This window comes from Bactrocera neohumeralis, chromosome 4 (assembly GCF_024586455.1).
Source record: "Bactrocera neohumeralis isolate Rockhampton chromosome 4, APGP_CSIRO_Bneo_wtdbg2-racon-allhic-juicebox.fasta_v2, whole genome shotgun sequence".
NCBI lineage: Eukaryota > Metazoa > Arthropoda > Insecta > Diptera > Tephritidae > Bactrocera > Bactrocera neohumeralis.
In genome coordinates this window covers 9,791,036-9,805,099 of record NC_065921.1, presented here as the reverse complement: position 1 = coordinate 9,805,099, position 14,064 = coordinate 9,791,036, and the positions used below count along the sequence as shown (strand labels likewise).

At 34.7% G+C, this 14,064-nt stretch overlaps 2 protein-coding genes across 2 annotated transcripts in view; both read left to right on the top strand.

Annotated features, from left to right (window-relative positions):
• The window catches only part of LOC126754776 (sialin), a 441,635-nt gene that overhangs the window by 241,558 nt on the left and 186,013 nt on the right, over positions 1 to 14,064 (top strand). The window lies entirely within an intron of this gene.
• Positions 8,151 to 14,064, top strand: part of LOC126754793 (ion transport peptide-like) — a 103,263-nt gene continuing 97,349 nt past the window's right edge. The window contains exons 1-2 of the mRNA XM_050466919.1: positions 8,151 to 8,243; positions 8,328 to 8,389. Of these exons, the coding sequence (XP_050322876.1) occupies positions 8,387 to 8,389 (3 nt within the window). The 5' untranslated portion in view covers positions 8,151 to 8,243; positions 8,328 to 8,386. The remainder of the gene's footprint in view (positions 8,244 to 8,327; positions 8,390 to 14,064) is intronic.

Sequence of the window (14,064 nt, the reverse complement as noted above, 5' to 3'; positions counted from 1 at the left end):
CAACACCATTATCCATCTTGAGACCCAGCATTCATAATTGTATAATATTCGACCGAATAGACCACGTTCAGCGCGCAGTGAAGAAAATATAGCTGTTGTAGCTGAGAGTGTTCACGAAGACCGTGGAGAGTCGATTCGGAGCTAATCGCAGCAACTTGGACAGACGTATGGAACGACTGGGCGCATTTTACGTCAAGACCTTAAATTGAAAGCGTACAAAATACACCTTGTACAATAACTGAACGGGGAACTTGACCTTCTCAAGTGCCATCGATTCCGACGTGTTGCAGCCAAATTTTGACAGCGACGAGGCCCATTTCTGGCACAACGGGTATGTAAACAAGCAAAATTGCCGCATTTGGGACGAAGAGATACCTGAAAAGATTCAAGAGTTGGTTGGTTGGATGGTTTTATAGAGAGATCACTTCGGTGAGCAGATCATTTCACGTTTTGAGCCGGTCGATTGGCCACCAAATTCGAAATTTTCGAACGAGTCATCGAAAATTGGACCCAATGGATGGACCATTTGAGACGTAGCCACGGTCAACATTTGAAAGACATAATCTTCAAAAAGTAAATGCCAAATAATGTTCTTTCGAATGATAATAAACATTTCTCATTAAATTTGAATAAAACCTCAAAATGGTTTGTGAACCCAGAAGAAGCATGTTTCAAAATAGAATGAAAACAGGATAGGATTTTGAAAAATGCAGGTCAGTTGATTGCAAAATTATATTGCTCATATTGTGTTGTTAAAAAAATAGTAAAATGTCAGTTTAACTAAGAAAATTATCATTTTTATATTTAGGCAAGAAATAAAAATAATAATTCTTAAAAAAGGAATCTTTCGAAAATCGGCACTCTATCGCTAATTGCGTGGCCTTGCTGCTTATAATCTAAATATCATTTCAAATCAAATTTTTTTCTTTTTCGAGAACCGAAGTGTCAAGAGTAATTTTATATTTTAACCTATATTTGAAGTTTACGGTTGGGTTACGTCAAAATATTTGATGGGTTGTGGTTTATTGGGTAAACTACTATTATTAATTCATAGTTTGTTGGTGTCGCACGCTTCACAAATGACGTAAATAGATTTTCGTGACAGGAATTCCGAACAATCAAACATTTTTGGTAAGCTTTCGGCATTCTCAATTTTGCTTTAAACATTTGAGCCAGCTTAAAAATTGGCTAGCTCTTTAAAGTGACAAGCTTTGGTTGTGCATTTTACTCATGGAGTAATCTCTACGATCTTTATGGATCTTGAATAAATTCATATAAATAGTAGGTGTGACCTTGGATCCAGAAATGTGGGTTAAATTTGAAATGGGTGTACAATAGATAGCTTGTTTGTAGTAACATCTGATCAGTTTTATGATTGAATAGTGGATAGTTACCTACTATATGCCGCCAGACGCTGAATGTGCACTCAGAATTTTTAATAAAAAGCTTTATCAAATCTCCATCACTTGGGGTTTTTGCTTATTTTCAACCCCTTCTGCATACAAATAACCTACAATCTCACCTTACCGACACGCAACACTCGTATGTAAATACCGCAAGAAACTGGACATCACATTCAATGACTTCATAATTTCTACAACTTGGCAATAAATAAAATGGACACACGCAATTCGTAAGATTATGACGGGCGCCTCTACTGCATACAAATCAATGCCGCGAATCTCCTAAAAAGTGCGTAAAATGATTGAAAGCAGTTAATTAATTCATTTCGTTCTACGAGTTCCTTATTTTGTCATATATAAACAGTTTCGTTGCCGCCTAAGGTTCAGTAGTTAATTGTATAAAGGAGCAGGTGAACGACGCCGCCGCACAAAAAATGGAAAGTAAAGAGACCCGGACTGTGTTGCTGCGCATTTTGGTGGTGGCCATTATATTGACATCGGTTGCGGCGCATTCGAAATTCATACCGTCATTCGGCAAACCAAATAAGATAATATCGAAACCGGTCGTGGTGAAGCCCGTCATTGTAAAGCCGATTATTGTGAAGCCCGTGGTCCTTCCAGTTGGCGTTGGTGGCGGTGGTGGGGGTGGTCATGGTCATGGCCATGGTCACGGTCACGGTCATCATGGACATCATGGCTGAAATTAATATAATTGAATGTTTTTAATTATTTTCTATGCAAATCTTACTGAATATCAGCAAGTAGCGCTAATTGTAAATTGTAAATTTAGGCATTTTAGGAGTCTTTTCGAAGTTTTGCTTTTAAAAAATAAAAAATTAGTGTAACCAAAAAGTGATTTTGTGTTTCTCAACTCGACCAAAGTTGAAAGTATTACTGCGAAGCTTTTCAATTCTTCTTCTTTATTGACGAAGACACCGCTTCCGCGGTTATAGACGAGTTCACAACAGCGCGCAAGTCGTTTTTCCTTTTCGCTGTTTGGCGCCTATTGGAGATTCCAAGTCGAATACTTTCAGAGCTGGAGTGTCTTCATCCAATCGGATGACTTGACCTAGCTGGCTGAATTATGTCAATGTCGTCGTATATCTCGTACATCGTTCCATCGACTGCGGTTTTCGCTGTTGTTATTGCGCAAAGGACCATATTTCTTCCGCAGTACCTTTCTATCGTAAACTCGTAACGTCGACTCATCAGATGTTGTCATCGGCCATGTCTCTGCACCATATAGCAGGACGGGAATAATGAGTGACTTATAGAGTTTGGTCTTTGTTCGTTGAGAGAGGCTTTTAAAATTATCTACGACTTCGAAGTTATGACTGTCAACAGTGACGTGGGAGCCAAGTCGCGAGTGCGACGACTGTTTGTTTGATGACAGGAGATATTTCGTCTTGCTCTCGTTCACTACCAGACCCATTTGCTTCGCTTCCTTATCCAATTTGGAGATACCAGAACTATCGGCGCGAATTTGAGGTCAATGATATCAATATCATCGTCATACGCCAGCAACTATACACTTTTATAGAAGACTGTATCGTCTCGATTCAGCTCGAATTAGTTTCTCCACAAGTATATTGAAGAAGTCGCACGATAGGGAGTCGCCTTGTCTGAAATTTCATTTGATATTGAACGGCTTTCGCGTTAATAGAGTACAAATGAGAGGTAATTGCAACTGTTTTTTGAAATATCAATTTTCATATAATACATATATGCCGAAGCTCCGGTAATAATTCCTATTATCTATTTAAGTTTAAAATTGGCATTTTATCAGGGCTACTCATAACTTATATTAGATCCCTGACCCCACCACTATGACCCAAAATTCTTCTAATAGTGGCGTCTTTGTCAGGAATTGTTTTAATTACGTCATCCATATGATTTTGATGCCATCGTTCAGAGATGAGAACTTGAGAGATATTTGGGAAAATATTCTGCATTCTCTCGGGAATAAATTTATTTAATTCTGCAAGAGATAAGGTCCTCATTAGAAACCTGGAGCCTTAAAATATTTTCATGATTTTATTACCTACGTCAATTGGTTTTAATGATTCCTACTCTTTATGTTTTGTTAACGTTCTTGGTCGCATAGACGATTGGGTGTTTAATTTTTGATCCTCTGCCTGGAATTTTACACCCTTAGAGTCCGTTAAACAAATGGTTTTCATTTATTGCCGCTTGTTGTTCTACTAGTCTAAAGTTTATTAGTCAATAAATCCCCCGCCAATTGTGCTGTAATGAATTTTTAAATTTTCAATAGACGCTGGATATCCTACCCCTGCGTTCGTACTTGTATGATTCTGCCACCAAATCATAGGTAAATGGACTTTGATATTTGGTTTATTATGTTAGGTTAACTTTGATTGATCCCTAGGCAAATCAGTTCGAGCATCTAACTCCATTTCCAGATAAATTCCTTGAATGTCTGAAAAAACGAGAGCCGAGGTAGTTTCGCCTCTATTCCGAAGCAACAGAACTGTCAAGAATACATTGTCATCGACGCCATTCCACATTATTGTTCATCTCGACAGTACGGAAAATCAAAATTTTTTGGCTTTAGAGCATACTATTGTATAAAGACTAAATGTTCTGGATATATTTATTTTTCTGAGCGCAAGATACTCCTTTCCTTTGTACTACTTTACAGTACCTGGACTAACATTACATAGTTTCTTCTAACAGCAAACGAATCTTGCTGGAATACCTCTGTTTCGGTCCTTTCTTGCCAAGAACTTGCTTAGATATCTATCAAGTCTATATTCTCCCAGAGTTCCTAAGTGGGATGCAGGACCTCAATATACAAACTATAATTCAATTTATTTAATGATAGGAACTTGTTTTGTCTCAAGGAATGGCCTGTTCGTTGCAACTCTGCTTCAACTAGTCGCCTCCACGTATTTTCTGGTCTCTATCGACTGCGGCTCCCTTGAGTCTAATGCTGTTATTTGATGTTCTCTAAAACTTTGCGCAACTTGTGCCCGATTACTTTCCATTCACGGCAACGAACTTAACTGTGGACAGAATAGTAAGATTATTCATAGTTCGTATTAAACTGATACGCCATCTGCGCTACAAAGGATCTCTAGGTCAATGTGTGGCCATTTATTCACTTATGATGAAATACAAGCGAGAAGTTCAGTGCTCAAGTAGTTAATATATCCTGAACTGAAAAATATGTTACAAATTTCTAAAATTTAGTTCTCAAATATTTTGGCTCCTTTTGAAAGAATTACAATGGTTACACAAACTAAATGGAAGTCGCAAGAGTAAGCAAATCAAAGTGTAATTGAAAGGTTAGTAAGGGTTTCACATGGAACCTAATATAGCTAGCACCTACCTGACCTACCTACAATAAAGCCGCAAAGATATCTTAGTCCTAAACCTAGTAAATGTGGAATATATTCATAACTTCTTCCTGACAAATGAAATTTCCGTTATATTTACTAAAGCGAGGTCAATACAAAGCATGTTACGTCTCCAAACTTCTTCAACTACGTTTCTTCGTTTGTGTATGTATATGTATGCACTTTAAGAAAACTGCATTACTTGCCACCACTAGAAGATGCCCTTCACACTCACAGATGGCGAACGCAAACTCACTGGCGCTGTCATTATTTGGCGGGCGCGCTCGTGTCGCATTAAAGCGGCTGTGGCAACAGGTTGCGCCTTGTGATGAAAGGGTAGTTAGTACAATTCATCAAATACAATTTGCCATTCATACGCCATTTCGACCATATGGCGACGCAATGAGCGTGACAACATTTGAATGACCTTTGTTTGTTTTGTGGCGTTTTCTTAAAGGATCTGCTATGCTGTCATATATACATACAATACATATGTATATACACATGTATGTAGATATCTACAATTGTCATTATAATCAATGAAAGTACCGTTATTATGCGCTGCACTATCAAGTGGCGGTGTAATGATAATAAATTCATAATTATTGTTATCCATGGAACCCTTGCTGACAGATTATTGGAAGCGACTTGTGATTGCTTGTGAGGTCTGGCTAATTACTGTAAAAAAAAAAACTATTTTTGTAAACACTGAAAAAATATAACATTTGTATTATTTTTTGTATTATTAATGATGCAACTTACTACTAATTAACATATAAGAATATCATTAAACAAATAAAATATCACATAAAAAAAGTTAAACTAATCTAAATCGCCCAGAAATAGCTCTAAAAGTTGGGGCCACTGGCTCCGAATTTCCTTAGTACATTTTAATAATTTCGACTCATTGTTGGAACGTATATTTTTCCATGATGAAATGGCAAGCATTACTGAAGAGAAATGTCAAAAGAGAGGGAAAAAATACACCGTCATTGGCTGCCCCTATCGGTCTACTTTTGTAGTGCCGTATAGGAAAACCCAATATATTTATGTTTAAGTTCGATTTTATCAATTAAAATATACATACATATACGTGATGACACAGAAATATTTGTGATTCGGCTTATCAACTCTGAATTGTATTTTCTACAAATTTTTTTTATCAAATTTGACCTTGATTGGCTAATAAACCAATATTCACACATTTTATTATAAATTTTTAAAATCGCCTTCAAAATGGGCTCCTTTTCAGCTACCACATACTACGATTGATCCAATTTTCCAACACACTTCTTATAAGCCTCGGCTGGGATGACCCTCAGTGCCTTTCGTGCCTTCAGGGAATTTCGGTATTTTCGGCTTCGGCTAATTTTTGAGCGCCATTCGTTCGGTTATTGGTCAGTTGCGACTTCATAATTATAAACCCCGGCTCGTCACCAGTAATAACCTCTTCGATGAGTGTAGGATCCTAGGCTGCGTTGTCAAACATCTCTGCTGTGACCTCTACTCGACCTCCGCTACCTCTCCGTTAGCATTACGATGATTTTCAAGCACTACGTCTTTAATTTTATCGATGTTGTGTGAATGGACGCCACGCATGAGGAAAGTTGTCGATGACTTTACGACCTTCACTGAATGCCTACTCAAATACTTGTGTTCGTAAAAAATTAGACTCCACAAAACACTTTTCCAGACACGTTTCGCGTCGCGTATAGCTTCAACATAAATAAGATAACGCCAATATAAGAAATTTTTTGATATTCGGTCCCAGTCTAGGTCATTTTTGATCACATGGTACATACAAAAAATATGATAATCAAAATCTCTTTGAACTTTAAGCCCACATTATTCTCATATTTGTTGCTTTACAAATATACAAGTTTTTTCTATTCGGTTCCAGTCCGGGTCAAATTTGATCATATGATACATAAAAAAATATGATAATCAAAATCTCTTTGAACCTTAAAGCCCACATTACCCCCATATTTGTTGCTTTGCAAATATAAAATTGTTTTCTATTCGGTCCCAGTCCGGGTCAAATTTGATCAGGTGGTATATATAAAAAATATGAGAATCAAAATCACTTTGAATCTTAAATCGCACTTTACTCCCATATTAAGTGCTTCGAAAATATACATATATACAAATATGTATAGTATATATGTACATACATATCAACGACATTAGTAACCTCATTCAGTTCAATGCAAGACAAGCACTAAGAAAGAAAGTTACGAATTTCACGCCAATTTATGCTTACTTTTTTCCCGTCGTATGAGTGTATGCATAAAGAAAAAATAATTCCTGGTTACCCGTATGTATTTTATCATCTGCTGGGAGCGCGCTTTGTAATCAGCATCAGGAGCAGATCTAACCGCGTATTAATAGCCCAACAAGTAATCTAGTGAGCAACAAAACTTATTATCTTTTAAAAGCGCACACAAGTACATTGTGACAAATAAGTGTATCACTTATATTTGTGTGTATGTTTTTAGGTTTGCGTCCGTGTAAGACACTGAAACACTAAAACACTGAAGAATAGTTGTGTGTTTCACTTGAAAGCTTGACAACTTTTTATCTTCGCCAAATGGGAAACAGTATGAAAGTAGGAGGTTAATAATTCGTAGTTTTGGTAAAAAATATAGAACATAGATCTTGATTATAGAAAGCAAAATTATTATAATTTTTGTTTTTGGATGGCCGGGTTTAATACTCAGAAAAAGTTGCTACCTTGCCACCTGTTTGGAAATTTTTTATTTATTAATTGATGATATAAAGAAACGATATGCCCTTAATAAATTAAAGGGCCTTAAAAAGTTCATAGATTAATATATTTTTCGAGGAGTGTTGCCAGGTGTTTGAAACTTTTAACTTAAAACAAAAAAAAAAGGATAATTAATTATGTCTTAGGTATAGAAGAGAAGAGATTTAAGAATTTTTATATTTAGAATTGAAAATATTTTTTTTTTGTTCAACAAATTTATTAATTTATTTTGAAATTATCAACTTAACCATAAAAAAAATGATTCACCGAATTTTCAAGCACATTTTTGGACCAAAGTCTTGACATACTGTTCTACGGCAATTTTTTTATAATTAATTGAATTAATAAAAAAATCCATTTTTTTCCGTCTCCCATATTTTCAGCATTTCATCAAATGCACACAAACATGTCAGCAATGTCACTTTTCTTCACAAAAGGGTAGCATCCCTTTCTAGCATCGCTATTATCTTTATGCGATTGCCTTGTGGGTGTGTTTGGTGTTCGTTTATTTCTTTTGGATTCGTTTTTTGTTGTGCTACCGCGGAAAGTCGGAAGTGCGAGGAAGTGATGCGGCAATTGCGAAGGATTAGCGCCTGCTCCTGCGGCATGTCAACGGTATATAAGCCGCTTGCAAATTTCCTAAGTCAACACATCGTAAGCGACATCTGACCACGTTTGGTGCAGCACACACAAGAAAAAACAAGTCAACAAACCAAAAAGGTAATATATTTAACCTTAAGAAAGTTGACTGTATTGAATTATCGGAATTTCAATAAAACAAGTGTTTTATTCTTTACTTTACAGCTTGCATTGAGCAACACTTGCTTGTCGTTTACTTAAAAAACAACAACAACATTAGCAAAATGGTAAGTGACGTACATCAGTTCATACACAAAAGTAGTATAGTTTTAGGCGCGAGCACATTGATATAGCTTTCACTACAAAATTTTATTAAAAAGTAGTAATTTGTTAGTTAAGTGTAAAAATTTTAAATGAAAAATTAGATTTTTCAATTCCAATTTGCAAAAAAATCTCTAATTCCTTTGATTAAAAAATTTTAAAAACTTTAAATTTTGAATTCTGTTTCAACTAGAAAACTTTATTTTGAATCACAAAATCGCAATTAAAAATTTAGCAATAATTGAATGAAAAGTTATTTTTTTTTAAGATTTCTTTTTCAATAGTACAACGCGAAGTAGGCAGAAAAAAGAAAATTTTTAATTCCAAGTATATAATTAGGAACTAAAAAATATTATTTTATTTTTAGTTATAAACTTGGGTTCAGGGTTGCCAAAAATTATTAAAATAATAAATATTTTTTTTTGTAATCCCAAATTCAATCCCTACAAAAATTAAAAAAAAATGTAATCACACATATCGGATTAAAAAAATTAAACTCAAAAACTACGTGATTAAAAAAAAATTAGTCTCAAGCATATAATTAAGAACTAAACAAACAGAACTTGGTTCTGAATTTACATTTTTTTTAATGAAAAAATAAAATATAGGACAGTCGAAAAAGTCTATTCGTATTTCTAATCAAACTTCAACTTATTTTTTTTTATTTATAATGAACTTTAATGAACCAAATATATACCATTTTGGTAATCCACTTTTGCCATTTTTCCGCTGGAGACATTATTCCCTCAGTGCAAAACTTTTTTGGTTTCTCGGCGAAAAACTGCGACAAGTAATTTTCACAGGTTTCTCTTGAAGCCAACTTTACTCCATTAAGTGAGCCCTGCAGTGACCGAAACAAATGGTATTCCGATGGTGCAAGGTCAAGGCTATATTGTGGATGCATCAAAACTTCCCAGCCAAGCTCTCCCAGTTTTTGCCGAGCCATCAAAGATTTGTGTGGCCTAGCGTTGTCCTGATGGAAGACGAAGCTCGTTCTGTTGATCAGTTCTGACCGTTTTTTTCGATTTCTTGCTTCTATCTTATCAGTTATTGACAGCAAAATGTAGAATCAGTAGCTCGACCAGGCTGGAGCAGCTTATAGTGGATGATTCTTTTCCAATCCCACCAAACACTCAGCATAACCTTTCGAGGCGTCAATCCTGGCTTTGCGGCCATTTGTTGAGCTTCACCAAGCTTGGATCATAATCTTTTTCACACATTATTGTCGTATTTGATTCACTTTTTGTCTCCTGTCACCATTCGCTTCAGAAATGATTCCATTTCATTTCGTTTCAGCAAATAGTATAGATTTAACAACTCAAAATTATCTTCAAAAGTACTTTAATTTGAAGATTCCAGAATGCAATTGTGTTCATGTGGATAAAAAAACACGAAACTGTGTTTTTAAGTCTCAAAAAATGTTTCAAGTTTTGAGAATAATAGCTTTTTCAGAATGTTTTCAAATATGGTAATAATAAATTTTTAATAAAAGGTTTTTTTTACGAATGAAGAATTTCCGATACAGCTTATATGCATGAACTTTCAAAATGTAAAACCTTTTTAAAAAATATAAATTTTTATTCGAATAGAAGAAAATCGAAAGCACAGTTGCAATTATAAATTTCTTACTTATTTTAGCTGCCAAGCTAAATTCACCATTAGAAAGCTTTCTAACATCCAACATGATCTTAATTGAATAAACTAGTCTACAGCTAGCCTATGACCCATTGTTTCCTATTCTGCTGATAATCTCATTATTTGCTAATCATATTGAGATCTCTTTCTTTTAAAGCTGCGAACAGAAATACATTATTGACTACCGACATAATATGACAGCTCTTTCGATGTAGTTTGCTAATCCTTTCAATAACTCAACAAACACACTCATATATGTACATTCTCACACACATAGAAGTCGCATAAAAAATAAGCGTGCACAGAATTAGCCTCATTAATAAGCACAGCCACTTCAACTATTTATAAAGAATCAATTGTTATAAAAATAGCAAATGTACGAATCACACACACATACATATATACGTGTGTACAGTGTGGAAGTTGTATATCGAGTGCATATAAATTTGCTTGTCATGCGAGAAACCGAAGACTTAGAAAACAAACTTGCCGCCGTTATTTGCTCATACAAAGTAACCGACAAAAGTGTGTTCACATTTATTTGCTTACTTATTTGTTGTGTGTGCGCGCTAGGGCAAGTAATTTTAATAAGATTTGTGAGTACCGAAATTTCGGGATTGCAAAATTGCAATTTCGGGATCCCGCAATTAGTGAGTGTTAAAAAGCTTAAAACAAGGTCTAGAATAATTTTGAGACTAACCTTAAAAGTAAAAAATTTGCATATTTATTATTTCGGGATTGGAAAGTTTTAGTTTCGGGCTCCCGAAAGTAGCGAATTTGAAAAGGTTTAAGAAAAGATCGAGAATAATAACTGACCCTCAAAGTAAAAATTTTGCATATTTAATATTTCGGGATTGGAAAGTTTTAGTTTCGGGCTCCCGAAAGTAGTGAATTTGAAAAGGTTTAAGAAAAGGTCTAGAATAGTTTTGACAGAAACCTTTAAATTAAAAAAAGTTGGTTGTTTAACATTTTGAGAAAACAGAAGTTTCGGGATTGTAAAATTTTTGGTTTCGGGATCCCGAAAGGGGCGGAAAGGTTTAATAAAACGTGTTGAATAATTTTGAGTAAAAATTTTTACATATTTAACATTTTAAAATCCTGAAATTTCGGGATTTGGAATATTTTAGCTTCGGGATCCCGAAAGTAGTGGATTTTTAAATTTGTAATAAAATATTTAAAACAATGTGAAGACAAACCTATAAAGTAAAAAATTTTTTTTTTTTTATATTTTGAAAGGATCAAGCCATACTGATTATAGAAATCTCTTATTAATAAGTATTTCCATAAGTTACAATTCGTTGACTACGCGGCTATTAAAAAATCACAATCCTTCCTTTTTTGGGAAGTATTTTTCAATCCTGTATCTTCTTCCTTCTTCCTCTTAACCCTATTTTGCTTATCTAAAGTGGTTTAATCTTCCTGCCAATCGAAATCAGTCGCCTTAGCAGATCTGTGTGTGATCCACGAGTGTGCTCTTTGGATGCATGATGAAATCCTACCTGATTTAAAAAAATTTCAAAGTGGCTCTCAATTAAAATCCCGGTATTAGCTTTCATCTAGCTAGTCTGGTAGTTTAGCTTTAAATATACATATAAAAAAATATTTCCTTCTTCAAAGTATATGGAAAGTGGCACAAGGAAGTGAACAATGTTTTTGTCAAAATGACCTCTACTGATAAATCAACCCTGATTTTCTTTAATTCATATTTTTAAAAGAGTAGGTACTAAGGAGCCATGCCGAAAGGTGTTAAAAATATTAACCTACATACCTCCTCTCTTTTGTAGTTTTGTCATGCCATACTTTACTGAACAAATTTATTAGACTCTGACCTTTATTCAAATCCAAGCTTACATATATCACAATAATGTTATCACCTTGTAAAAAACTCAAATAGAACAGTTTAACATGCAAAACTTTATATTAAGATCGAAAAATATATTCAATTATATCTTACACATTTGTTCCCAAGAATATTGTTTCTGGTTAAATATATGTAAACACAAAAAATCAATTTATTTTTATCGATAATTTGCGAATTGCCGCTAGTGGGCTTAACACGCTCTAATCTTATTAGTATAATATATGTCTATACATATGTAGTCTTATAAATATATTTATGCACGGAAGGTGTATATACTATATATAGGTGTATATAGGACTGCTCGTAGTTTCATGCAAAAGTTCACATTTGATTGGATATCTCATTACAAACCACATTTCACAATCGTATTGCATTTTATACATACATATGTCTATTGAGATTTGCGGTTTTTAGTCGAACAAATGTTTGTAAAAATCGAATACTCGCAGCAATGCGGAGCTAATGCCCAGCATCTATGTATTCTGCTCTCACGTGTGCACATTCGACGAATTGTTGGCAGTTATTAAAGCGTTTAATATCTATTAACAACTGCACAAACACACACACACTCAGTCACACCCATACAGTCATCGCCTGTACTCCGCTTTTTTACTGCTATTTTAGTATCAACTTATATCGACTTATTGCCGTATTTTGTACTTATTGCGGAGTTGTGTAGCTATTTTTAGACCGACTTTCATTCGCTTGCAGTACTCGTTAGGCATTACGGTTAACAACCAGCAACCATTGTTATTTATAGACCAATATATGCACCGATATATTTGAACATGTGAACATAATGCATGCATTTTTAAAACGCTCGTGTTGCCGATCGACACGACAAATGTTGTTTAATTAATTATTCGTGTTTAAAAAGATGAATATTGTGCAATCCAAATCGTCTTAACCTCAACAACGACAATATTTAAGAGGTGATAATAGGAAATTACTGGTGTGTTGTGATTTTATTTTGACGACTTGAAAATGGTAAGCTTTATTACTTTCTTCTGTAGTGAGAATTCACAGTTAATTTGCACTTAAATTGGCTGCAAATAATTTCGGTTTAAAATACCGTAAATATTACGAACATGATGAATATAGTCAGTTCTGAAAGTCAGACAGGAATTAAACGAAAGTGCAGTATTAACTGGAATCGAGTAATTGTGCTATATTTCGGTTTTTCAAAGCTCAAAGTTAATTTTATTTACTAGTTACTAGTGCAATTTGATTTTTTTTTCATAAGAAAAATAATTATTTCTCGAAACGGACCTCTATATATGTATTTGTTTGGATACAGCTTCAAGTTCGTTTTATCCGTGCCAGATACCACACTAGACCACGGCTAAAGTGCCTAAAAATGGTAAAAGGGGCATGGAGGTACTCATTGAAAAGGAAATAAATATAACAAACAAGTAAGGATGGGCTAAGTTCGGGTGTTACACTCTTGCAACTTGCAAGAATCAAAGCGAGGGAAATACTTTAAGCAGTACATGTAAGACCAATCATATAGAGTAAAGTCAGCAGGATGTTCGATAATCCTGATATTAGTTATATAGGGGCTAGGCCAAGTTTTCGCTCAAATTCATCTATTTTAGGCACAAAGATACACTGTTATGAGTAAAATATGTTTTGTAATTTTCATTGAGAGATAACTCAAATATTGGCCGATATACAAGGTCTGTCGCAAAAGAAACAGGACTGTTAAAAAAAACAACAAAATATTAATATTTTTCAAAAGTTATATTTTTTTATTCAAAGTAGTTTCCTTGTGCTTCGATACAGCGTTTAGCCCGGTCAATTAGCATTTCAAATGAGTGTTTAAGGTCATTTTTCAGAATGCTCTTGAGAATATCGGTCGTCGCCTTTTGGATAGCTGAAATGTCCTGGAACCAGTGTCCTTTCATGGGCAAATGAAGTTTTCCAAATAGGTAAAAATCACAGGGTGCCAGATCAGGTGAGTAGGGTGAGTGATGGAGTTTTTTGTCAAAAAAATCAGTGACAAGCGTCGACCGATGACACGGCGCATTCATAACACCAAGGTAAAACACAGTATTAATCGTTTGGCCAGGTGGGACGAACTCTCGGTGTACAATACCCTCGGAATCGTAAAAACAAATCAGCATTGTCTTTATTTTTGACTTCTGA